General features: G+C 44.2%; 1 protein-coding gene across 5 annotated transcripts in view; it reads left to right on the forward strand.

The window, feature by feature from the left end:
- The window catches only part of NPNT (nephronectin), a 138506-nt gene extending 130837 nt beyond the window's left edge, over window positions 1-7669 (forward strand). For all 5 annotated transcript variants that reach the window (XM_075350403.1, XM_075350429.1, XM_075350420.1 and 2 more), the window contains one exon: window positions 4764-7669. In XM_075350403.1, the coding sequence (XP_075206518.1) occupies window positions 4764-4856 (93 nt within the window). In that variant the 3' untranslated portion in view covers window positions 4857-7669. The remainder of the gene's footprint in view (window positions 1-4763) is intronic.
- The last annotated feature ends 18386 nt before the right edge of the window (window positions 7670-26055 follow it).

Genomic DNA, 26055 nt, shown 5'->3' on the forward strand with positions numbered 1-26055 from the left:
TGTCTGTGACCGAACTGTAAGAAACCGCCTAAAGGAAATGAGATTTACATGCAGAAAAGCTAAATAATAAAAAGATGACTGCTTGAAGAGAACATGTATATTTCCACAGTCATTGATGATATGGGGCTGCATGTCAGGTAAAGGCACTTTTCTTATTTCATCAATTGAAAGGATGTTTGGGGATGATGAAATCATTTATCAAGATGATAATGCATCCTGCCATAGAGCAAAAACTGTGAAAACATTTCTTGAAAGAAGACATAAGGTCAATGACATGGCCTGCAAATAGTCCGGATCTCAATCCAATTGAAAATCTTTGGTGGAAGTTGAAGAAAATGGTCCATGACAAGGCTCCAACCTGCAAAGCTGGTCTGACAACAATCTGAGAAAGTTGGAGCCAGATTGATGAAGAGTACTGTTTGTCACTCATTAAGTCCGTGCCTCAGAGACTGCAAGCTGTTATAAAAGCTATAGTGATATATTGGAGTGTTCTTTTGTTTGTTTGTTTTTCATGATTCCATATTTTTTTCCTCATAATTGAGTGATTCCATAATTTTTCCCCGTTTGGTCTTGAAATGTAACCGTTACTGGCTAGCACATTATGTTTTCATGTTTTTTTTACTGTTTCTTAAAGCCAGAAAGTTGACATTTGAAATGACTATAGTTTTGCACCATGTCTGTGATCTGATTTTTTTAAACAAAAGTAAACAACTGAATGAACATCCTCAGAACCAGGTGATTCCATAATTTTTTGCCAGGGGTTGTAGGAATTACGAATGGAAATGTAATGGAAGTAGCTACATTCTTAGTCCATGTCTCACTAAGCAACATCGCTAGCAACATCGCTGCTGAGGCACGACTTTTGTGACGCAACAGCGATGTTGCTAGCGATGTTGCTGTGTGTGACATCCAGCAACAACCTGGCCCCTGCTGTGAGGTCGTTGGTTGTTGCCGAATGTTCTGGACCATTTTTAGTTGTTGCTCTCCCGCTGTGAAGTACACATCGCTGTGTATGACAGCGACAGAGCAACAACTGAATGTGCAGTGAGCAGGGAGCCGGCTTCTGCGGACACTGGTAACCAATGTTACCCGATATTTACCTTCGTTACCAGCGTCCGCCGCTCTCATGCTGTCAGTGCCGGCTCCCTGCTCCCTGCACACATAGCCAGACTACACATCGGGTAATTAACCCGATGTGTACTCTGGCTAGGAGTGCAGGGAGCCAGCGCTAAGCGGTGTGCGCTGGTAACCAAGGTAAATATTGGGTTGGTTACCCGATATTTACCTTAGTTACCAAGCGCAGCATCACTTCCACGCGTCGCTGCTGGCTGGGGGCTGGTCACTGGTTGCTGTTGAGATCTGCCTGTTTGACAGCTCACTAGCAACCCGTGTAGCGACGCTCTAGCGATCCCTACCAGGTTAGGTTGCTGGAGCGTCGCTTAGTGTGACGGTACCTTTAGTGGTTGGCATCTTCACCTGTTTTCAGCCGTTTTGATCATTCTTGCACTTCATAGAGCTTTTGTAGGCTGTCACATCTCTGTGTATTCCCGAAGTCACTTTTCTCAATACAAGATTATGGGGCTCACAAGGAGGCTACGGAGCATTCTGAATTCCCATAGACATGCATTGAGAAGATTTACACAGCAACCACTGTGTTCTTGGGACAAATACAACTGCAGTCACAGGGTGCCAAGGCAGAGCTCAAAACTGGTGAAGATGTCTACTGAGGAGTACGTAATTTACATAGGTGATCCCTAAAAAAGTGATAAAATAAAACGCTGGAGTGATGCTTTAAGAAAAAGCCATGAATTTATTAAACTTCTATTTATATACATTGTGCAAATAATAAAATAGTTATTTCTTCTGACCCTACTATACCCTTCGGTATCTACGGCACTGGTGCTCTATTCTTGAGAGCTTTAATTTATGAGGTTTCTGAGTAGCGTGCAAAATTAAGAGGAAAAAAAAATAAGATGACCCCTAAATAATCAATGACATTTATGCACCTAAACCGTGCTCCAAAAATTCAGCAAATCAAAGTTATCTTTATCAAATTTATAATGAAAATCAGCAAACTTGGGATAATGAGATTATGCATTGAAAATCACACATACCTACAAAATCAATAGTATTGATTAGCCCAGTGTATACACATAAAATCCCCATATGAACAGTTCCATATGGATTATAATGAGGTTGAGTAAAAATATAACAATAGTATACCAGTTGAGTATTAGTGCACCGATGATGCTTCTGTCACTAAATCTATTAAACCTAATAAAGGGGGTTTCCCTCAAGTACTAGGATTTTGCTAGTATTTGAAATCATTTTATGATTGGAGGGAGTAGGACTGTCTAGACCCCCCCAATGCCCTTGGGGCTGCAGTACTACTTTTTAGAGATCAGTGTATCGCTTTTGCAAACCACAGTCCAAAGTCCAGGTCAGTGCTTTCTGGCCAAGTGCTCTTCTCAACTTTACTACTTTTAAATTGAATCTCCTTCTTGTTAACCCCACATTGTCATAAATGAAACGGTGTTGCAGTTTCCCAAACAAAGCTCCACCTTGCAAATTAAAACGTAAAGAGGTTTCTGCCCCTTCATGCTCAGAGTCAGGAACCACCACCAATCTTAATGTTGTGACATGTGCTAAGAATATATGTGCCGCCACCACGTCAGCAACCAGACTGCTCGGATCCGGATCCACGGTGGCTCGAGGGTCGTCCGGACCTGGGGGATCATGCGGCCACTCAAATAAAGGGGGTATTTACAGGGGATTGTATATTTAAAGTTCGTGATGCCACCCGTGTGGTAAGGTGGAGTACCACCGCTGCAGCTGGGAGTACCCGGGGGCGATGGAGTGGGCAGCTAGGTGTTTTAACCCCTCTGTGGGTATGGGGGATGCCCCGGGACTCGGTGATGGTGTTGGCGAGTGCCATTGGGGGTGAAAGGGTCACTTGTGTACTCACTCAGTCCAACTGACACCGACAACTTGTTAAACCAAAGTTCTGGACACCGCTGTCGTGGAGGGGAGCTAGTTTGGGTCCCGTCCCCACTGGTGTTGCCTGGTGATCCGTGACCTTCCTCCTGGCACTAAGTTCACTTGTCAGTTGGTCCCGGTAGTGTAGAACTAGTCGGGTCCCGCTCCCCAGTGTGGCTAACTGTGGGAGCTTGCTCAAGGGTTCACGCTTGGGGTTTTCTGGACCGTTTTAGTGGAAAGTCCTATCCCCGCTCGTTGCGCTAGTACCCCGATTTTGGAGTGGGTGGAGAGCGGATCTTGAAGGCTCCGTTCTCATCGGGTAAATTGTCAGGTTGCCTGAAGCTACTCCCTGACCACGTACCCCATCGTGCCCTGGTCCCAGCTCGGTGTGGTACAAGGCCACCAGGCTGTCCTCCTCGACAGTTCCGTGCCCCTTGTCATGATCCCCTGCGACCAGGGGTCCAGCTCCTACTAGGCCCAGACCACCGTCTGCTACCTAGTGACTTCCAAGGAGCCCAACTCCTGACCTCCTCTCTCCTTTCCTGACACTCTCTCACTGACTGACTTCTGATACTCCTGACCTTCCCTTACAAACCCCCCAAGGGGGTGACCTTATTCCACTCAGGCCGTCCACTGGTGTGTCTGGTGGGTGTGGTACAGAGTGTTCCTAAGATTTTGATTGGCTGATGTTGGGAACACCATTAGTTGGGGATCCATAACAGGAGGAGGTGGATATTGCACAGAAGGGCAGATTGCACAATACCCTGTGACGACCTGATAGGCCAGGGCGTCACATATACAATACCAGTATATGATTGGAAAAAACTACAAACCTTGCACTGCTTGTTAAATAGAAGATCTAATCCAGTGTAGTTGAAAGAAATGTCTAATATGTGTTTCACACTAAGGCGGGCTTTGCATACTACGACATCGCAGGTGCGATGTCGGTGGGGTCAAATTGAAAATGACGTACTTCCGGCATCGCATGCGACATCGTAGTGTGTAAAGGCTCGATGATACGATTAACGAGCGCAAAAGCGTTGTAATCGTATCATCGGTGCAGCGTCGGCGTAATCCATGATTACGCTGACGCGACAGTCCGATGTTGTTCCTCGTTCCTGTGGCAGCACACATCGCTGTGCGTGAAGCCGCAGGAGCGAGGAACATCTACCGGTGTCACTGCGGCTTCCGTAGGATATGCGGAAGGAAGGAGGTGGGCGGGATGTTTACATCCCGCTCATCTCCGCCCCTCCGCTCCTATTGGCCGCCTGCCGTTTGACGTCGCAGTGATGCCATACGACCCGCCCCCTTAATAAGGAGGCAGGTCGCCATCCAGAGCGACGGTCGCAGGACAGGTGAGTCCATGTGAAGCTGCCGTAGCGATAATGTTCGCTACGGCAGCTATCACAAGGATATCGCAGTTGCGACGGGGGCGGGCACTATCGCGCTCGGCATCGCAGCATCGGCCTGCAATGTCGCAGCGTGCAAAGTACCCCTAAAGCTTCTTCCAGGGGCCTTTTTCTGTAAAATCTCAGAAAACATATTCTTTAACGATGATTGTAAGTCATGGAGTATGTGTAGGTCCGCTACAGATATTTGCATTGCTCCCATGCAAGGAAAATAAAAACTAAAGTAATTGCAGATATAGCCTCGATTAAAAATACCCTACTGTATGTGTATACAGCTCTTATACCATTCTGTGTGTTTCATAAGTGGTTTCACTCTACAACTACATCTGCCTTTTGTTTCCTGATGACCTACCATTTGATTTTTTTTTTCTTTCATAGATTGTCTTTAAAGCAGAACGAGGGAAAGATCGATCAGGACAAGTTGGACTTGATGATATCAGTTTGAAGAGGGGGCACTGTGCTCAAGCCTAAAACTCATAGTTGTAGCTAAAGTTTGTGACAACCCACCATGCAAGAGGGGCACAAAAATCCTGTTGTGAGACTTCAAGAAAATAAAATTTCCAAAAATGAAGAGCTGAGAACTCCTACATTCTTTCCTCATAAGACGACAACGGGCACAAGGACTTCCTCCCGGAAATCTGTTTCCAGACAATAGTTCTTGCTTCCTAAAACTGTTCTTATATTGCCAAAGAACTTTACCTGAGAAAAGGACTTGAAGACGATGAAAAGGAGCATGTCTGGTCTGGCGCAGAGTTAATTCTTGAAATACATGTGTGCCCGAGCTTTTGAAGGTTGAGAAAACGTTAAATCACTTTTGCCAAGTCAAACTCTACTAACAGTGGAGCTGAGAGCTTTGTAAATGAGTATTGTGTACCTATGTATTTATCAGAAGATTTTAATCCACAACTAATATAATAGCTATGGCATCTTATTTAATTATGTTGAATAGCTCTTAAGGTCAAACACCTAGTCACACCCCCGAGCTCTTATCAAGAACACATAAATGGTGCTTAGTAGGCTTTCTTGGCCACAGAAAACATGTTGAAGTTTATGTGAAAAGTAAATATGTTAGAATTGTTGTTTTAGCATGGTATATATGTACATTTTTATCAACAAAAAGTGTTTAAATAATATTTTTGTATTATGTATGATACTGGGTCAGCGATGTATTTTTTTTCTATTGGGTTTCCCATGTAAGAAGATTGAACTCCATCATTAATAGAGATTAGCTGCTTATTTGATTATACAGAAAACAAATCTTCATCACGCGGATATCACGTAGGAAGATTCAGACTGTATTAGTGGGTGCAAGTCCAACTGTGGACTATTAATATATTACCTGCAGGAAATGGGAGTGCAGAACATCCACTTCTTTATTATCCAAAATCTTTATTATAAATTTAATTAAAATCACAAGGACTGAATATTATTTCCTCAATATTTACCGGGACTGTGGTATCAATATATCTGACCAAGAACGATTATCGCAATGTGCGGCGTAAATGTTTTTGCTCCACATTTCAGATAATGTGGGGGGTGTTTCTACAGTTACCAGCCTATTTCTGTAGTAGAAATTGTGTCTAAGATGATCTAAAACAAAAACCAGACAATTGTTTTTAAAAATTAAATGTTTTAGATACGGGTAGGTCATTTACTCAAGTGTAAAAAGCTCTCGTAGTATTCCAGCTACACAGAAGCCATGAATAATATGATAGAAGTTAGCAGGTATCATATATTATGAATAATGGTGGTTAACTCTTTTAGAAAATTATTTTAAAATACTTTTTTAGGTTATGTTCCATCAAAATAGTTGGCTCTGTCATTGGGATTCTCATCTATGCAAACCTGAAGATACATCTATCACACTTTAGTCCATCAATAGTTTATTCATTTCAGCTGGGAGAACAGTGTAATACTCCACTTCACCTGTGGGGCCGCTACATGTAACAGTTGCTAAAGTGCAAAAAGTGACAGATTTTATTTGAGACATGAAGTGGACATCTTTAAAAACACTTAAAACATATCTGGACCGGACAGTGGCAATGACATATCCAAAACTCTGTGTCAATAGGCTATTAAATACAAGTAACTCTCAATCAAGGTAAATATACCACACATCAACACAAGCATCCAGGGCACTTTTCAACTTGTCCAATGAATTAACAATTACTGTTTGCCAGGCTGACTGATAGTCTCACAGCTCTTACAGTAAAGAATCCTCATTTATAAAGATGGTCAAAGCTGCTGTCCTCTAGATATAGACAATGCCCCCTTGTCCTACTTACAATTTAAGGTTATATTAACTTTTATATCTATACATATGTATACTGTCCAAATGAGTGGATGAAAATTCTAAAGTATGTCCTGCAGCCCATTACAGAACTCCATCCCCAAAAGACAATTGGCAATTATGAATTCCCTGCGTATGCTGAGAAACAATTGCTATTAGGCTTTGTTCACTGTTTTTTTTATTTTCTTCCAGTGTTTCTGATAGTGATAAGACAATCTGCAGCACTGGATCCCTATATATAAAACCCCAAATATAGCACCAATAGCTGGTGACACATATGCTGTATTTTCATGTGATTTTATGTATAATCTTAATATGCCAAAATGAGGTGGTATTGCCCTTCAGAAGCATTGCTTCTAATGGAAATATGGTGTTTTACTGAGGTATTTGTAGTGCCTTGGTGTCTGTAAATCGGGCTTTTAGCCTCAACATGTCCAAATAATGACATAGCGTGTTCTCCTATGGTCAGTGACTCCGCCGGGGCTTGTGTCTGAACTCCTACAAAATGGGAGTCGGGCATGTGCCCCAGTGGGGTGCTTGGCTCTAATGAGGTTGATGAAGTCACAGTGTACTCTAACATGCATCATTTTGGGCTGTATACTCATATTGGAGGTGGTCACCAAGATATAGCCGAATCCTTGCAACGTTTTGTGTGGGTTCAGATGTAATCTATAACGGAGCCTCTGAACGTAGCGGTAAATGTGATTTGACCCCGACCTTACACAGACAGTTCAATTTTACAAACCTGATTGATCAATTTCACTCATTGTATTTGTATATTATTTATTAAAGGTATATATTGTGACAGTCACTGCTGCTCATTATTAGTTTTCTCTTTTTTTTTTTTTTTACTTTTTTTTTTTTCAATGTTGCATACATTTGTGTTTTTTTAGTCATCTGACATTCCGGGTTCACAGTTATCCACCACAAGGATTCAATAAAGAGACATATTTGTATAGCCCAAACTTGTAATAAAAGTCATTTTCACATGTCATATTCTTGTGTGGGTTTTTATGGCATTTTGAATATTCATTGTTGTAATATACTTTATTACTCTGATGAGCATGAATTACCCTAGGTGATATTAGTAACAATAATAATGTAAAGACTAGTGCCACATACAGATTTCGGTAACATCTTGAGAGACAACTGTCACACAACAGTCCCAGTCATTGGATTTGCATTTTTATTTTCTCTCATTGATATTTTGACATGAGACAGTTGAATGAAAGCAGGACCAGTTTTATAAAAAAAAAAATGGGCTCTAGGCAATTGCCATAGTCCCGAAATAATTTACATAATCCTGCAATACACTTCTGTAATAATCCCACTCTATGCCTCTAAATAATTCTGAGTTCTTTTAGTTTGCTCCTTAGGCAAGACCGTCTAGTAAATAGGTGCATGCTGTTGAAAACAACACAGTTCAGATTTAGGAATAGTTCCTTCTAGCTTGCATTGTAGTAACGATATCAATTATAAAGTATTGTCGTTACAAAATAGACATATCCAGATATGCAGTGTTACTATCCCTCATTGTGATTATGTGGACTGTCACACTATTCCTACACTCTTCAACATTAAAATTGCCACACCAAGAAGGAAAACTCCCAGAATCGGTAGACATGTTAATGATATGCAAATGATGAAAAAATATAAAACTTTAAAATCATGTCAATTTCTCGAGTATCGAATATGATATTACATGCCTTGGCTTGCTATCTAAGAGGTTATTAATGTTTGTCTGAGGAATGTTATGCCACGCTAAATGAACGTGGCAAGGCATATCATCAATAATTGCAGCTTCCTTTGCATTTGCCAACCATTGACCTTACAGATGTGCTCAATAGAAGACAAGTCTATGCACATTGCAGGCCATGGTAGCATGTTTAGGTCATGCAGGCTGAACGAGCAACCTAGTGTTGTTATGTAGAGATACGGCAGTTGGGACACTTTGGAGAAATACACTTACCACTGGGGATAAATGATAGATCCATTCTGTACTCTAAGTAAAATTGGGCATCATTTACCAAGCCTAAGGCAGCAAACAGCTGCAGGTGTTCTACTGAACTCATACCATTGCTTTCGATGGCTATCATGGTGCAGAGCAAGACAGAAATGGAGGTTGGAATAGAGGGCTATCCTCTTCAGCAATATGTCCCTCTTTTGTCTTGGACACAGTGATACCCGGATATTGGTTTGGAGACCACGTTGCCAATAACATGAAGAGGCCTTCGTACGGGAGTATCATACTTGTCCTACTCCTAGAATTATGGTGTGGAGTGGCATAATATATGATAGCTGAAACATTTCGTTTTCATTCCAGGTACTATAACATCTTGAAGTTACATTAACTTGGTCATGGAACTAGCTATATGGCGATTTCTACAAAGTGTGCTAGAAGCCATTTGTTAACACAGCAATATCAGGCCATATGTTGCCAGTGCTACTGTGAGCACCCTGCATGATCCAAACATGCTACCATGGCCTGACCATATCTGGGCTATCACTGGTTGGAACCTGCAAGGGCAGCTGCCAGCAGCAGGTCTTGATGATCTGCCTGCCAAAGTGCATTCAACATTGCAGAACATTTCTTAGAAACCATTACTTCTATGTATAATTGGGTGTCATCAGCATAAAGATGGTGCTGAAAGACAAATCTGATGATGACTTGTCCAATAGGAGCAGTGCACAGAGAAAAGTTGAGAAGACCTAGAACTGAACCCCCAGGAACCCCAATGGTAAAGCGGGCTTTACACGCTACGACATCGCTAATGCGGAGTCGTTGGGGTCACGGAATTCGTGACGCACATCCGGCCGCATTAGCGATGCCGTTGCGTGTGACATCGATAAGCGATTTTGCATCGTTGCAAAAACGTGCAAAATCGCTAATCGGCGACACGGGGGTCCATTCTCAAATCTCGTTACTGCAGCAGTAACGAGGTTGTTCCTCGTTCCTGCGGCAGCACACATCGCTGCGTGTGACGCCGCAGGAACGAGGAAGCTCCCCTTACCTGCCTCCCGGCCGCTATGCGGAAGGAAGGAGGTAGGCGGGATGTTACGTCCCGCTCATCTCCGCCCCTCCGCTGCTATTGGGCGGCGGTTCAGTGACGTTTCAGTGACGTCGCTGTGACGCCGCACGGACCGCCCCCTTAAAAAGGAGGCGGTTCGCCGGTCACAGCGACGTCGCCGGACAGGTAAGTATGTGTGATGGCTGTGGGCGATGTGTGGCACGGGCAGCGATATGCCCGTGTCGCGCAACAGATGGGGGCGGGTACCCACACTAGCGATATCGGGACCGATATCGCAGTGTGTAAAGTAGCCTTAAGGGAAAGAGGAGGTAAAGATGATATGTCAGATGATACAGTGAAGAAGCAATCAGAAAGGAGAACCAAGACAGTGAGATCATTGAGATTGAAGATCTCATAGCACATTGAGGAGGAGTTGTTGATCTGTAGTATGAAATGCTGCAGAGATATGTAGGAGAATCAGCAGGTAGTGATGGCAGTTAGATTTAGCTGTTAGTATAGAGAATTTATTAAGAGCAGTTTCCATAAAGTGGAAAGAGTGGAAATCGGAATGTAAAGGGTCAAGACGACAGTTTTTGAAAGATAGCGGATTATAGGAGAGTGGACCAAGCATTCCAGGAATTTAAAGATAAAGGGGAGTTTAGATACAAGTCTGTACTTAGCAGAGCAGTTCTGGATGACAGATGATTTCTTTAGTAATGGGTTTATGATGGTGTGGTTGAAAGATGAGTGAAACACATTGGATGAAAGAGAGAACTTAGATATTTTAGGTGAGAAGAAATGGGGTCATTGGTGCAGGTAGTATGGTGATAAGAAACTAGGAGCCTGGTAACTTCATTTGTGACCAGTTAAAAAATGAAAGGTGAACTTCATGAAGTGTGGTAGAGAAGAATATACATGATTTTGGGGGAATGCGAGACAATTTCCTATTCTGATATGGGCAATATTTTTCTTTGAAATACCGTAACTGTCCAGATGAACAGCGCTGAGGTTGGTGATAGGGAGGTAAAAGTGTCAAAGAATTGTTTTAGATTGTTGGTTAGTGAGGTGGTGAGGGTGGTGAAGTTGGCTCATTTGGAGACATGAAGGATAAAGCAATTAATAATAATTAAATAATTAATTAAAAAATTGGCCCCCCAAAACATTTCCCCACAGGTGTTCAGAATTCCTAGAGCTTTGCTGGAGAAAACATGTTTGTAGATTAAGCCAATGTTCCTGCCATCTATGTTGAGGTATTCTGTGTGTAGGAGTTGTGGCTTCATGAAGGGCATTTTCCAGTGTTTTATTATAATGTTTGAAAACTAATTCATAACATCAGAGAGAGGAGATTGGGGAGAATAATGACTGCAAATTGTTCATAAATTGCTGGGTTATCGATGGTACATAGATTTCTGTATGTATGGTATGTGGAGATGTCCTGAGTGGGGCAACAGTTCTTAACATACCCGAAAAGAAGGTTGTGGTCAAATGGCAGGAGAGGGGAGTTAATAAAACATACACTAAGCAGAGCCTGGAGAAGACCAGATTCAGTGTATTGCCATCTTCATGCTTAGGAGAGTTTATAAGCTGTAACAGGTTTAGAAAGGAGATTAGAGATAGAAGCTGGGTAGCATATGAAGAAAGTGAACCATTTAATAGGGATGTTAAAGGGGTGGTTCACCCATATTTTTTATTGTCTAGATCGATATTATATTGAGAAACAATGTTTCTCTCAAATACCTTGTGTTGTCAATAGTGCCTGTGAGAGGCGCTATTGCAGACCGCTGTTCCCCGTCCAGTGACGTACCCGTCAAATGCTGCCACGTCACATCCGTGCAGTCGGCTACAGTCTTCCAGACTCTGAGCTGTGAGCGGTGTTTCACTGCTGTCACAGCCCATTTGCTCCCCCCTCCTCCTCCCTCCTAGCACGGCGCGTCTCCTGCTCCCCCTCCTCCTCCCTCCTAGCACGGCGCGTCTCCTGCTCCCCCCTCCCTCCTAGCACAGCACGGAGCGTCTCCTGCTCCCCCCTCCTCCTCCCTCCTAGCATGGCGCGTCTCCTGCTCCCCCCTCCCTCCTCCCTCCTAGCACAGCACGGCGCGTCTCCTGCTCCCCCCTCCCTCCTCCCTCCTAGCACAGCACGGCGCGTCTCCTGCTCCCCCCTCCCTCCTCGCAGAACGCTGCAAGCAAGAGACGTGCTGTGAGGGAGGAGGAGCAGGGAGTAGATGGGCTCAGAATGTAGCCGGCTGCACGGATGTGACGAGGCAGCATTGGACGGGTACGTCACTGGACGGGGAGCAGCGGTCTGCAATAGCGCCTCTCACAGGCACTATTGACAACACAAGGTATTTGAGAGAAACATTGTTTCTCAATATAATATCGATCTAGACAATAAAAAATATGGGTGAACCACCCCTTTAAAGTCTTCCCTGATGATACTGGAAATGCCACAAATTAGAAAGTGACGAAGCCAGATGGCAATGTGATTCGGGAACTAGTGGGACATACCCGGAGGTCAGTACACAACCACCACTCGCAGGGAGAAGGGGTGGAAAAGTCTGATGATGTAGACCTAAAAATTTAGGAATATAAATGAGGGTACTGGAAAGATGACCTCAGATGCACATTTTGTTGAAAGAAACAGACCAATACCTCCAAATTGTCTTTTCTCAGGTCTGGGGGTATGCGTAAAATGTAATTATTTTTTCTTCACCGCACAATAGTATAAAATTTTGTGACACACCTGTGGTATCAAAATGCTCACTGCACCTCTAGATTAATTTACTGAAATTAATTGAGGGGTGCAATTTATAAAATTGGGTCACGTCACTTGTGGGGGATTTATGCTATTCTTGCACGTCAGGACTGTGCCAATGTGAAATGGCACCCACAAACCATTCCAGCAAAATTTGAAGTCCAATATGGAACTCCTTGTCAAATGGGTGCAAGGTGAGGAAAAATTTGCATGAAGCCAACTTTTCTGGCTGAGAATCTAGGCAATCTTATATACACTAATGTGAGTGCACCCTAAGGCTGAACTCGCACTTGCATATGATTCGCGCGAGGATTGCATTACATCGCACGGGCTGGCCGCTGGATCTCCTGAGAGGAACGGGTCAGCTGCATAGAAATACAGGAAGCTGATCCGCTCCCGTCAGGAGAGCCACCAGCCAGTCCGGAAAATGAGATGTGATCCTCGACAAATCACACACAAGTGTGAGTCCAGTCATAGGGTGCAGCTGTTGTATTCTCCAACATATACTTGACTAGAAGACCATCTAAATCTGGCAACACATTACTTAGCAACTAGCCCTTAAAAGTAGATATAAAGACAAGAGCCTGCTATATTAGTGAATAAAAACCCCTGTCTTTTGGCATACATGTGGTGCACGGAAGTGACTAGATGCTATACTATGTATAGTCACCTTTCAGACTTATACTGAAAATATGGTAACTGGCAAAGAACTAGTAAACAAGCCTTATAAAAATGTCCCCAGAAATGACTAGTAGAGTAGGGCATAAATGGTAGACTCCAGCAGTACGAGATCTAGTTTATTGGGATACTAGCATGAGGTTGTTTGCTTGACCGCATGGATGCTGTTTATTGTGGCACAACCTGTGCTAGTTAGAAGATCCTTTGGTCCTTAAAGGGGTTATCCAGCTTATTTTGATTTTTTTTATAATTACACTATTGGGGTACATTGGGGCAGATAAGTAGATAGAGACCACTTACCTGCCCTGCTGTCAGCCCCTCTTCCCTGATTCAAAGTGGTCATGTGACCATTCCTGCCGCGATTTTGCTGCTTCCGGTCATTTCATGTCAACATGGGCAGGACCATGTTGACATGCAAATCTGGAACAGCATGTTGCCGCCCTGCTGGGCAGCTACAGTGCGTGGAGTCTCCGCCCCCTTCCCTTCACCCTCCCACACATTCCCCCGCACCCCATACTCTCCCCGCCCACGGTGTCACCGCCCGCACCGGGCCCCCTGCTCAGGATAGCAGGAGTGCCCGTGCAGTCTGTATCCCGCTCCAGCCCCGCGGCTGCCTTCATTGCAGTGTGTGTCTGCCTGCATGCAGATTCTCACCCTGCAGTGCTGGCAGCCGCGGGGATGACAAGCGCTGCTGCCAGGAGGCAGATGAGATCATTACCTGCTGTGACGATCTCCTCTTCACTCCTGTCAGCGCGGTCACTGCCACCTATGCCCGCTGCGTTCTCACGTTACTAGCGGTGACGTCACGGGCGATACTGATGAGAACGCGGGGGGCATAGAAGTCAGTGACAGCGCTGACAGGAGTGAAGAGGAGATCGTCACAGCAGGTAATGATCTCATCTGCCTCCTGGCAGCAGCGCTCGTCATGCCCTGCAGTGACCTCGGCTATTAATGTTAGCTCAGGTCACTGCATTGCTCTCCCAGCCAATGGGGGAACATTCTGTTCTTCATTGACTGGGACAGTGACCATGGTATGTATAGTCATGTGTCCCCCTTATTGGATTATGCCGGACCCGGATTTGATTGTACTTTTCAATAAATTGGTGAAAGAGGGAATGTTTTGGGGAGTGTTTTTTCAAATAAAAATTTTTTTGTTGTCTATTTTTTTTATTACTGACTGGGTTGGTGATATCAGGTATCTGATAGACGCGTGACATCACTAACCCTAGGGCTTGATGCCAGGTGACATTACACATCTGGCATCAACCCCATATATTACCCCATTTGCGACCGCACCAGGGCAATGGGATGAGTTGGGGAAAAGCACCAGGACTGGCACATCTAATGGATGCGCCACTTCTGGGGCGGCTGCGGCCTGCTATTTTTAGGCTGGGGAGTGTCCAATAACAGTGGACCTCCCTAGTCTGAGAATACCAGACCACAGCTGTCCGCTTTACCTCAGCTGGTGATCCAATTTGGGGGGGACCTCATGTTTTTTGTTTTAAATTATTTATTTAATTTAAAATAACAGCGTGGGGTTCCCTCTGTTTTGGATCAGCCAAGGTGAAGCTGCCAGCTGTGGTCTGCAGGCTGCAGCCGTCTGCTTTACCCTAGCTGGCTACAAAAGATAGGGGGGACGCCACGTCTTTTTTTTTTTTTAATTTTTTTTTGCTAAATACAAGGCTAAGCACCCTTTAGTGCCACATTAAAGTCACTAAAGGGTGCCAGCTTAGAATATGCAGGGGGGTGGAACATTATATAAGTCTTTCATCTATCTATCTATTCATCTATCCATTATCTATCTATCGGTCTGTCTATCTATCTATCCCTCTATTCATTCATTCATCTCTCTATCTCTGTCTCTATATCTATCTATTCATCTCTATATCTACTCATTTATCTTTCTTGCTGCTTCCGTTTTTTGCAGTCCGCAAAAAAAAAGAAGGCATACGGATGACACACGGATGCATCCGTGAAAAAATGGAACGTTCTTTGCGGACCACAAAAAACGGAACGGTCATGTGAATGTAGCCCACATGTGTTCCCTATGGGGGTAGGGGTCGGTACAGAACGATGGTAAGGTGGGGGGCTGGTACAGAGCACCGTGTGTGTGTGTGTGTGGGGGGGGAGGGTTCCAGAGCCTGATGTGATGTGGGGCGCAGAGCCCGGTGTGTGTGTGTGTGTGTGGTGTGTGGTGTGTGTGGGTGGGTGGGTGGGTGGAGGGTTGCAGAGCCTGATGTGATGTGGGGCGCAGAGCCCGATGTGTGTGTGTGTGTGTGTGTGTGTGTGTGGCGCGAAGCCCGATGTGGGGCTGTTTTTTCCATTGCTAGAGTGATAACAGGTCAGGTGCTGGGGCAGAATACTGACAGGGAATGTGTGTGCAGGGGGTGGGCAGTGAGGCCGGGCGGTGCCAGCTCTGACTGTGAGGTTTGGCACAGGAAGTGGTCAGTTTACTTGTGCTGAATGTAAATGTAACGGGGTGCCAGGGGTGCCTCGGGGATTGTAGTCGTGGCCCCTTCTGCTAGGCTTACCCCTGGTGCCACCGTCACTTTGGGGACAGGAGATGACTTGGTGGGGCAGAGTGTGGTGGTGCAGACGCCGTCGTCAGTTGTACAGAGACTCTGCAGACATGGATCAATTGAACCAGCAGGCATTTTTTATTAAACACTTCTTCTTCACAGAGGCACAACACTTCAGGTGACTTCACACTTTTTGCTGAGGGGAAAAACCTGTTCCTGACGTCTCCTCCAGTGGGGATGTGCCCGGCTAATCCAAGGGAAAATCCCAACATCAAATTTATAATACAAATATCAATATCAAAAAAGTACAGGGGAGGGGCCTGACCCTCAATTGACCCTAAAACTCGCCCCTTCCTTGCTGCGGAGGTCGGCACCCTAGAGGCCTGCGCAGTTGGCGCCCCCGCTCAACGAAGACTATCCCTCCGGGCCCTAAATGACCCTAACAAATGAGGTGATAGTACTATGAGGAATGATTTCCAATATTTGAACCAACAATAATATCTCAAATATGCATAAAAATATATACACTGTCACCAATATAATTAAATTAGAGACAATGATAGGGTGCAATGACCCAGGAAGAAACCATTCAAAGATGAACTAATGGTTCAAAACACAAACCGCCCGACGCGTTTCCCCTCATCTATATGAGGTTCTTCAGGGGTGAAATTTTTTTTAGTCAGTTCAAAATTAACACGATGGACAATCAGATGTTGGTAGTCCTAAATCACACTGAGAGCTAATTATCCCCAAAACATATACAGTCCCAATAAGTATAAGATGGAACCTGATGACTCACACCCATCAGGTTAAAGAATCGAGTAGGGTGTTCAATTGCATATATAATGCTGGGACAAGGGGCATAAAGCAACAATTATTCAAATATACAGCAATAGCTACTTATCTATCGCGCACTGAGGCTTAAGCTAAGGACAATCTTCACTGGACTCTCTGGATAAAGAGCGGGTCCATTATCCCCATATCAGCAGCAGATAAACTCCTCAGTTTGCCATCCTCCGGTTTAGAAGCAGTCAAAGTGCTATGGTGCAACTTCAGTAGGGGAGAAAGGAAGCCCGCATATTGCTCACCTATTTATAAAACAACCTAAACACCTTCTCACCTGTGATAAGGCCAATGGTTAACCCCTTCTAGCTCGTTCACTGGAAGCACATGCTCAGGCGGATTACAAATGTTCTGAACGCAATACTTCCGCATCTCCACGTGCCGCGGTCATGTGATCGGGAATCCCCGATGACGTCAGCCCGCGCACGCGCCGTAGCTACCACCCACTGCCAAGCACCAGATTGAACAGAAAGGCTGCGGTCACGTGAGCGGAGAACCCGGTGACGCGCACCCGCGCATGCGCACCACATGCGTCCCACACTGGAACGCTAATAGTGGAAGCCCAGAGGGACAGTTGAGAAGTCTGCACCACCAGTCACGCCCCCTCCCCTCTCAGGTCAACAGAGAGAGGAGAGAAGGAGTATCGTTATTAGAGTCTCTAGATGAAAAAGTGGTGCTGGGAACAGGATGTTCTGTATAAAATAAAGATAACTCAGATCAGCCATTGTGGAGGGGATACAGGAGTTAAGGTGAGACAATAGAAGAGGATTTTTTTCTCTTGTGTAAATTAGAGTCCCTATCCCATTAAAAGTAACTATGATAGAAAGATAGATATCAAAGATATAAACCTAATATTAGGTAAATAATAAGACGCCAAATCCTTTGCGGAATAATAGGCATGGCAGGAAACGGGGGCTAAACAGAATAGGGCAGATTTACGGGCAAAGGCAGCAAGGAGAAAACCCACCAGAAGCTCTGGGACTGATGGGCATGCAAAAAAGGGAAGTGCTATAAAAAACATCCAAAATGTAGCTGTTCATTAAGTCCAGATGGATTCACAGTACAAAGCCTGTGAATCCATCGGGCCTCCTTCTGCAGGATGAGTCTGTCCCAATTCCCGCCCCTATCCGGCGGTGGGACCACCTCGATGGCATTAAAGGTAAAACCGTCCAGTCCACCTCCATGCTCCATCCTAACATGCCTTGATATTGGAGTATCCCTGGCATTCCTTATATCTCCAATATGGTCTCCTATCCGTTTCTTGAATTCGCGCTTTGTTTTCCCTACATATTCCTTCCCACAGTCACACCTGAACCGGTAGATCACACCCACCGTGGTGAAGTTAGCAAATTGTCTATTGAAGTATGTTCTCCCTGTTACTTCACTGAGGAACTGATCTCCCCGTTTGACAAATCTACAAAAAGTGCATCTCCCGCACCTAAACGTGCCCACTTTCCTGGTGTCAAGCCAGGTTGATCCAGACGGAGAGCCATAATTGCTATGGACCAACCTGTCTCTGATGGTTCTACCTCGTCTGAATGTGATAGAGGGGGAGGGAGATATAGAGTCTGCAAGAACAGGATCTGCCTTCAGGATATCCCAATATTTTCCAAGAATCCTACGAACATCCTCCGACCGGTCATCAAAATCCCCGATGATTCTCATCACTTGTGTGGTATCCCTAATCCTTGTCTGCAAGGTGGTACTTCTCGGTGTCATAACCGCGTTCCTATATGCTGCACTTAATACCTGTTCAGGGTAACCCCTGTGAAGGAACCTCCTCTTGAGATCGCTCGCTTGATGGTAAAAATCAGTATTGGAGGAACAGTTCCTTCTCATCCGAAGGTATTGCCCTCTCGGTATTCCTCTCCTAAGACTCAGGGGGTGGTGGCTCTGCCAATAGAGAAAGCTATTAGTTGACGTGGGTTTGCGAAAGGTCCTAGTTTGGATCTTGCCCTGGGCATCCCTAAAGATTGATATATCCAAAAAATCAATCTTATCCTTTTGAAAATCTGATGTAAACCTCAAGCCCAAGTTGTTCTTATTTAGATCTTCCACGAATCTCCTAAACTGTACTTCTCCACCCGACCACAATACCAGCACGTCATCAATATAACGCCCCCAGAATGTTATATGGGGGCTCCACCAGGACGTTTCCTCTCCAAACACGATGGTATCCTCCCACCAGCCCAGGTAAAGGTTAGCGTAAGTGGGAGCACATGGGCTCCCCATCGCTGTACCCCTGAGCTGGTGGAAAAATTTCCCATCGAATCTGAAAACATTATGTTTAAGGATAAAGTCCAAGGTGGCTATGATGAACTCATTGTGTGCAGAGAACTGTGTCTCTCTTGTACTGAGGAAATACTCCACCGCAGTGACACCCAGATCATGCGGGATGCAGCTATAGAGGGTCTCTACATCAATTGAGGCAAAAGAGATATTATCCTCTATAGCTACATCCTCCAATTTCAAAAGCAGATCCGAAGTGTCACGCAAGTATGAAGGTAGCGCTGTGACAAAACCCCTCAAAACCCTATCCACATATATGCTGCTATTTTGTGTAAAGGAGTCGACCCCCGACACTATGGGGCGCCCACGTAGGGAATCGACCCCTTTATGCACCTTGGGTAGGGAGTAAAAAACCGGTAAAACCGGAAATTTGGAATACATAAAGTCCATCTCGTTTTTTGAAATCAGTCTACGAGACTGAGCTTCCTCAAGTAATAAATGGAGTTTCTGATTAAACCCTGCAGTCGGATCTCTCCTAATGACTCCATATGTATCCTTATTATCCAAGATGTCACAGCACATCCTCCTATACTGGCTATGAGTCATAACAACCAGGTTTCCACCCTTGTCAGATGGCTTTATGACGATTGAATCATCCTTCATTAGTGTTTCCAATGCCTCCCTCTCCTCTCCCCTCAGATTGCTTCTAGGGGTCCAACCTCTTTTCTTAAGTTGGCTAAGTTCGTCCGTCACCAATTTAGTGAATATATTAATACTATTCACCTCAGAACTTGGTGGCATTTTTTGACTTTTAGGTCTTAAGTCTGTGAAGGGACCATGTCCCGGAACTGCAAGACTCTCACTCCAAAGATCACTTAGAATCCTAAAGTCCGGGAGATCCTCCTCAGATATCCCCAGTCTCAGGCATTCCTGTTTATCATGGCATTTAAAAAAACGCCTCCACTTAAGTTTCCGTGAGAAGAGGTTAATATCCTTTATCCAACCAAACTCATCAAATGAGTTCGTAGGGACGAACGAAAGACCCTTAGATAGAACTTGGCGCTCAAAGGGGGTAAGGCAGCGAGGAGTCAGATTAATGATGCAATCGTCATCTCTATGGTTCACCTGTGGTTTACTCTTGCAGAGTTGTTCCTTAGATTGTAAAAATTCTGATGGGTTCTCTGCTCTAAAAAAGAGGAAGAGGGCGCACCCGAAGCCGAGGATGTAGAGGAGGAGGTATGAGGGAAAGGTGAAGAATCCACTCTTTGCCCTGTGTTCTTTCTTGTGTATTTTCCCCATCTCCCCTTTTTCGAGGTACCACTAGTTTGATAGCTAGATTTAAGTCTGGCTCCCCTCTCAATATCTGCAGATACCGTATCAGACTTCTCAGTATCGGACGTGTCTGTATCCGATGTAGAACTGTCTCTTGGAATCTCAACAGGGTCCCCCTGGAGCACAGGGTAGACCCTACCTTCCCTAAACTCCAGTAAATCCCTGCTGAACTGCTTTTGCTTGCGATCCTTGATGGAATTCTGAAATTTTTCTATCGCAAACTGCAAAGCAGCTTCCTTTCTTGGGAAGTCTATATCGGTTTTGAATTTAAGAGCCTCCTCAGTTAGTGTGGTTAACCTCCTTGACGTATAATCAAAAATATTCCTCTCCTCTTTTAGGAGCACACCCATCAAACGTAAAGAACTCTCCGTCAGTTCCCTCTCCCAGGCTGTCACCAGTTCCGGGGATCTAGACCGTTTGGAAGGAGTAAGGTTAATTCTTAAGCCCCTGGGAACAATTTTGTTCTTAATGTAGTTCTCCAGGGACTGTATCTCCCACCAGGATTTTAAATTATCCTTATAACAGCCTGTGAGTTCTTGGAAGATGTTCCTAATATTTGAGGTTCTTGGCGTATCAATACCGGTCACACAGTCAGAAAAGGCATCCCTTGCCTCCAATGCCATTGCTCCCGATTCACAGGCCCTGACAAAAATCCTGCCATCAAGAGTATAAATTTCTTTCAAAAAAGATAGTTTAGAAGTACAAACGTGAGAAAATTATAAACAAACTCCTAAAATTACCAATTTTTTATTATTATCAACGTTTTAAAAGGGAAAATCCCAACATCAAATTTATAATACAAATATCAATATCAAAAAAGTACAGGGGAGGGGCCTGACCCTCAATTGACCCTAAAACTCGTCCCTTCCTTGCTGCGGAGGTCGGCACCCTAGAGGCCTGCGCAGTTGGCGCCCCCGCTCAACGAAGACTATCCCTCCGGGCCCTAAATGACCCTAACAAATGAGGTGATAGTACTATGAGGAATGATTTCCAATATTTGAACCAACAATAATATCTCAAATATGCATAAAAATATATACACTGTCACCAATATAATTAAATTAGAGACAATGATAGGGTGCAATGACCCAGGAAGAAACCATTCAAAGATGAACTAATGGTTCAAAACACAAACCGCCCGACGCGTTTCCCCTCATCTATATGAGGTTCTTCAGGGGTGAAAAATTTTTTAGTCAGTTCAAAATTAACACAATGGGCAATCAGATGTTGGTAGTCCTAAATCACACTGAGAGCTAATTATCCCCAAAACATATACAGTCCCAATAAGTATAAGATAGAACCTGATGACTCACACCCATCAGGTTAAAGAATCGAGTAGGGTGTTCAATTGCATATATAATGCTGGGACAAGGGGCATAAAGCAACAATTATTCAAATATACAGCAATAGCTACTTAGCTTAAGCCTCAGTGTGCCATAGATAAGGACAATCTTCACTGGACTCTCTGGATAAAGAGCAGGTCCATTATCCCCATATCAGCAGCAGATAAACTCCTCAGTTTGCCATCCTCCGGTTTAGAAGCAGTCAAAGTGCTATGGTGCAACTTCAGTAGGGGAGAAAGGAAGCCCGCATATTGCTCACCTATTTATAAAACAACCTAAACACCTTCTCACCTGTGAATCCCCTATGATTCCCGATCACATGACCGCGGCACGTGGAGATGCGGAAGTATTGCGTTCAGAACATTTGTAATCCGCCTGAGCATGTGCTTCCAGTGAACGAGCTAGAAGGGGTTAACCATTGGCCTTATCACAGGTGAGAAGGTGTTTAGGTTGTTTTATAAATAGGTGAGCAATATGCGGGCTTCCTTTCTCCCCTACTGAAGTTGCACCATAGCACTTTGACTGCTTCTAAACCGGAGGATGGCAAACTGAGGAGTTTATCTGCTGCTGATATGGGGATAATGGACCTGCTCTTTATCCAGAGAGTCCAGTGAAGATTGTCCTTATCTATGGCACACTGAGGCTTAAGCTAAGTAGCTATTGCTGTATATTTGAATAATTGTTGCTTTATGCCCCTTGTCCCAGCATTATATATGCAATTGAACACCCTACTCGATTCTTTAACCTGATGGGTGTGAGTCATCAGGTTCTATCTTATACTTATTGGGACTGTATATGTTTTGGGGATAATTAGCTCTCAGTGTGATTTAGGACTACCAACATCTGATTGTCCATCGTGTTAATTTTGAACTGACTAAAAAAATTTTCACCCCTGAAGAACCTCATATAGATGAGGGGAAACGCGTCGGGCGGTTTGTGTTTTGAACCATTAGTTCATCTTTGAATGGTGTCTTCCTGGGTCATTGCACCCTATCATTGTCTCTAATTTAATTATATTGGTGACAGTGTATATATTTTTATGCATATTTGAGATATTATTGTTGGTTCAAATATTGGAAATCATTCCTCTTAGTACTATCACCTCATTTCTTAGGGTCATTTAGGGCCCGGAGGGATAGTCTTCGTTGAGCGGGGGCGCCAACTGCGCAGGCCTCTAGGGTGCCGACCTCCGCGGCAAGGAAGGGGCGAGTTTTAGGGTCAATTGAGGGTCAGGCCCCTCCCCTGTACTTTTTTGATATTGATATTTGTATTATAAATTTGATGTTGGGATTTTCCCTTTTAAAACGTTGATAATAATACAAAATTGGTAATTTTAGGAGTTTGTTTATAATTTTCTCACGTTTGTACTTCTAAACTATCTTTTTTGAAAGAAATTTATACTCTTGATGGCAGGATTTTTGTCAGGGCCTGTGAATCGGGAGCAATGGGCATTGGAGGCAAGGGATGCCTTTTCTGACTGTGTGACCAGTATTGATACGCCAAGAACCTCAAATATTAGGAACATCTTCCAAGAACTCACAGGCTGTTATAAGGATAATTTAAAATCCTGGTGGGAGATACAGTCCCTGGAGAACTACATTAAGAACAAAATTGTTCCCAGGGGCTTAAGAATTAACCTTACTCCTTCCAAACGGTCTAGATCCCCGCAACTGGTGACAGCCTGGGAGAGGGAACTGACGGAGAGTTCTTTACGTTTGATGGGTGTGCTCCTAAAAGAGGAGAGGAATATTTTTGATTATACGTCAAGGAGGTTAACCACACTAACTGAGGAGGCTCTTAAATTCAAAACCGATATAGACTTCCCAAGAAAGGAAGCTGCTTTGCAGTTTGCGATAGAAAAATTTCAGAATTCCATCAAGGATCGCAAGCAAAAGCAGTTCAGCAGGGATTTACTGGAGTTTAGGGAAGGTAGGGTCTACCCTGTGCTCCAGGGGGACCCTGTTGAGATTCCAAGAGACAGTTCTACATCGGATACAGACACGTCCGATACTGAGAAGTCTGATACGGTATCTGCAGATATTGAGAGGGGAGCCAGACTAAAATCTAGCTATCAAACTAGTGGTACCTCGAAAAAGGGGAGATGGGGAAAATACACAAGAAAGAACACAGGGCAAAGAGTGGATTCTTCACCTTTCCCTCATACCTCCTCCTCTACATCCTCGGCTTCGGGTGCGCCCTCTTCCTCTTTTTTAGAGCAGAGAACCCATCAGAATTTTTACAATCTAAGGAACAACTCTGCAAGAGTAAACCACAGGTGAACCATAGAGATGACGATTGCATCATTAATCTGACTCCTCGCTGCCTTACCCCCTTTGAGCGCCAAGTTCTATCTAAGGGTCTTTCGTTCGTCCCTACGAACTCATTTGATGAGTTTGGTTGGATAAAGGATATTAACCTCTTCTCACGGAAACTTAAGTGGGGGCGTTTTTTTAAATGCCATGATAAACAGGAATGCCTGAGACTGGGGATATCTGAGGAGGATCTCCCGGACTTTAGGATTCTAAGTGATCTTTGGAGTGAGAGTCTTGCAGTTCCGGGACATGGTCCCTTCACAGACTTAAGACCTAAAAGTCAAAAAGTGCCACCAAGTTCTGAGGTGAATAGTATTGATATATTCACTAAATTGGTGACGGACGAACTTAGCCAACTTAAGAAAAGAGGTTGGACCCCTAGAAGCAATCTGAGGGGAGAGGAGAGGGAGGCATTGGAAACACTAATGAAGGATGATTCAATCGTCATAAAGTCATCTGACAAGGGTGGAAACCTGGTTGTTATGACTCATAGCCAGTATAGGAGGATGTGCTGTGACATCTTGGATAATAAGGATACATATGGAGTCATTAGGAGAGATCCGACTGCAGGGTTTAATCAGAAACTCCATTTATTACTTGAGGAAGCTCAGTCTCGTAGACTGATTTCAAAAAACGAGATGGACTTTATGTATTCCAAATTTCCGGTTTTACCGGTTTTTTACTCCCTACCCAAGGTGCATAAAGGGGTCGACCCCCTACGTGGGCGCCCCATAGTGTCGGGGGTCGACTCCTTTACACAAAATAGCAACATATATGTGGATAGGGTTTTGATGGGTTTTGTCACAGCGCTACCTTCATACTTGCGTGACACTTCGGATCTGCTTTTGAAATTGGAGGATGTAGCTATAGAGGATAATATCTCTTTTGCCTCAATTGTTGTAGAGACCCTCTATAGCTGCATCCCGCATGATCTGGGTGTCACTGCGGTGGAGTATTTCCTCAGTACAAGAGGGACACAGTTCTCTGCACACAATCAGTTCATCATAGCCACCTTGGACTTTATCCTTAAACATAATGTTTTCAGATTCGATGGGAAATTTTTCCACCAGCTCAGGGGTACAGCGATGGGGAGCCCATGTGCTCCCACTTACGCTAACCTTTACCTGGGCTGGTGGGAGGATACCATCGTGTTTGGAGAGGAAACGTCCTGGTGGAGCCCCCATATAACATTCTGGGGGCGTTATATTGATGACGTGCTGGTATTGTGGTCGGGTGGAGAAGTACAGTTTAGGAGATTCGTGGAAGATCTAAATAAGAACAACTTGGGCTTGAGGTTTACATCAGATTTTCAAAAGGATAAGATTGATTTTTTGGATATATCAATCTTTAGGGATGCCCAGGGCAAGATCCAAACTAGGACCTTTCGCAAACCCACGTCAACTAATAGCTTTCTCTAAAGAAACAACAAAGAGCCAGCACCAATGTGCACTAAGGCATCAAATATTCCAAACTGCATTATAAAAAAATTTTTTTGAGATTTTTGGCAAAAAATTGCAATTTCTTGAGCTGCTTCGCCACGTCACGGCAAATCTCATTTGAAGCAGTCCTACACTAAAATATTTTTATAAAATGTGCCATGCGGCCTCACACATGAATAACAGAACTGCTCTCAGCAGCACTCACCTGGTCTATTGCAGTCCCGTACCCATGACTGAGTCACGGTTGTGGGCGGGACAGGTCCAAGCAAATGCTGCATGAAGTATATATATAGCCTGTGGACAAAGCCTGATGACCCAATGTGAACAGTCACCAAACGCCAAAATCTATACAGATGGAATACATCCCAAATTGGGGTGCGTAGCAAGGTGGAGGTCAACCACCGACCAATTCAACAAAGAAACAACAAAGAGCCAGCACCAATGTGCACTAAGGCATCAAATATTCCAAACTGCATTATAAAAAATTTTTTTTGAGATTTTTGGCAAAAAATTGCAATTTCTTGAGCTGCTTCGCCACGTCACGGCAAATCTCATTTGAAGCAGTCCTACACTAAAATATTTTTATAAAATGTGCCATGCGGCCTCACACATGAATAACAGAACTGCTCTCAGCAGCACTCACCTGGTCTATTGCAGTCCCGTACCCATGACTGAGTCACGGTTGTGGGCGGGACAGGTCCAAGCAAATGCTGCATGAAGTATATATATAGCCTGTGGACAAAGCCTGATGACCCAATGTGAACAGTCACCAAACGCCAAAATCTATACAGATGGAATACATCCCAAATTGGGGTGCGTAGCAAGGTGGAGGTCAACCACCGACCAATTCAACAAAGAAACAACAAAGAGCCAGCACCAATGTGCACTAAGGCATCAAATATTCCAAACTGCATTATAAAAAAATTTT

Source organism: Anomaloglossus baeobatrachus, chromosome 1 (genome assembly GCF_048569485.1).
Source record: "Anomaloglossus baeobatrachus isolate aAnoBae1 chromosome 1, aAnoBae1.hap1, whole genome shotgun sequence".
In the NCBI taxonomy this organism is placed as follows: Eukaryota; Metazoa; Chordata; class Amphibia; order Anura; family Aromobatidae; genus Anomaloglossus; species Anomaloglossus baeobatrachus.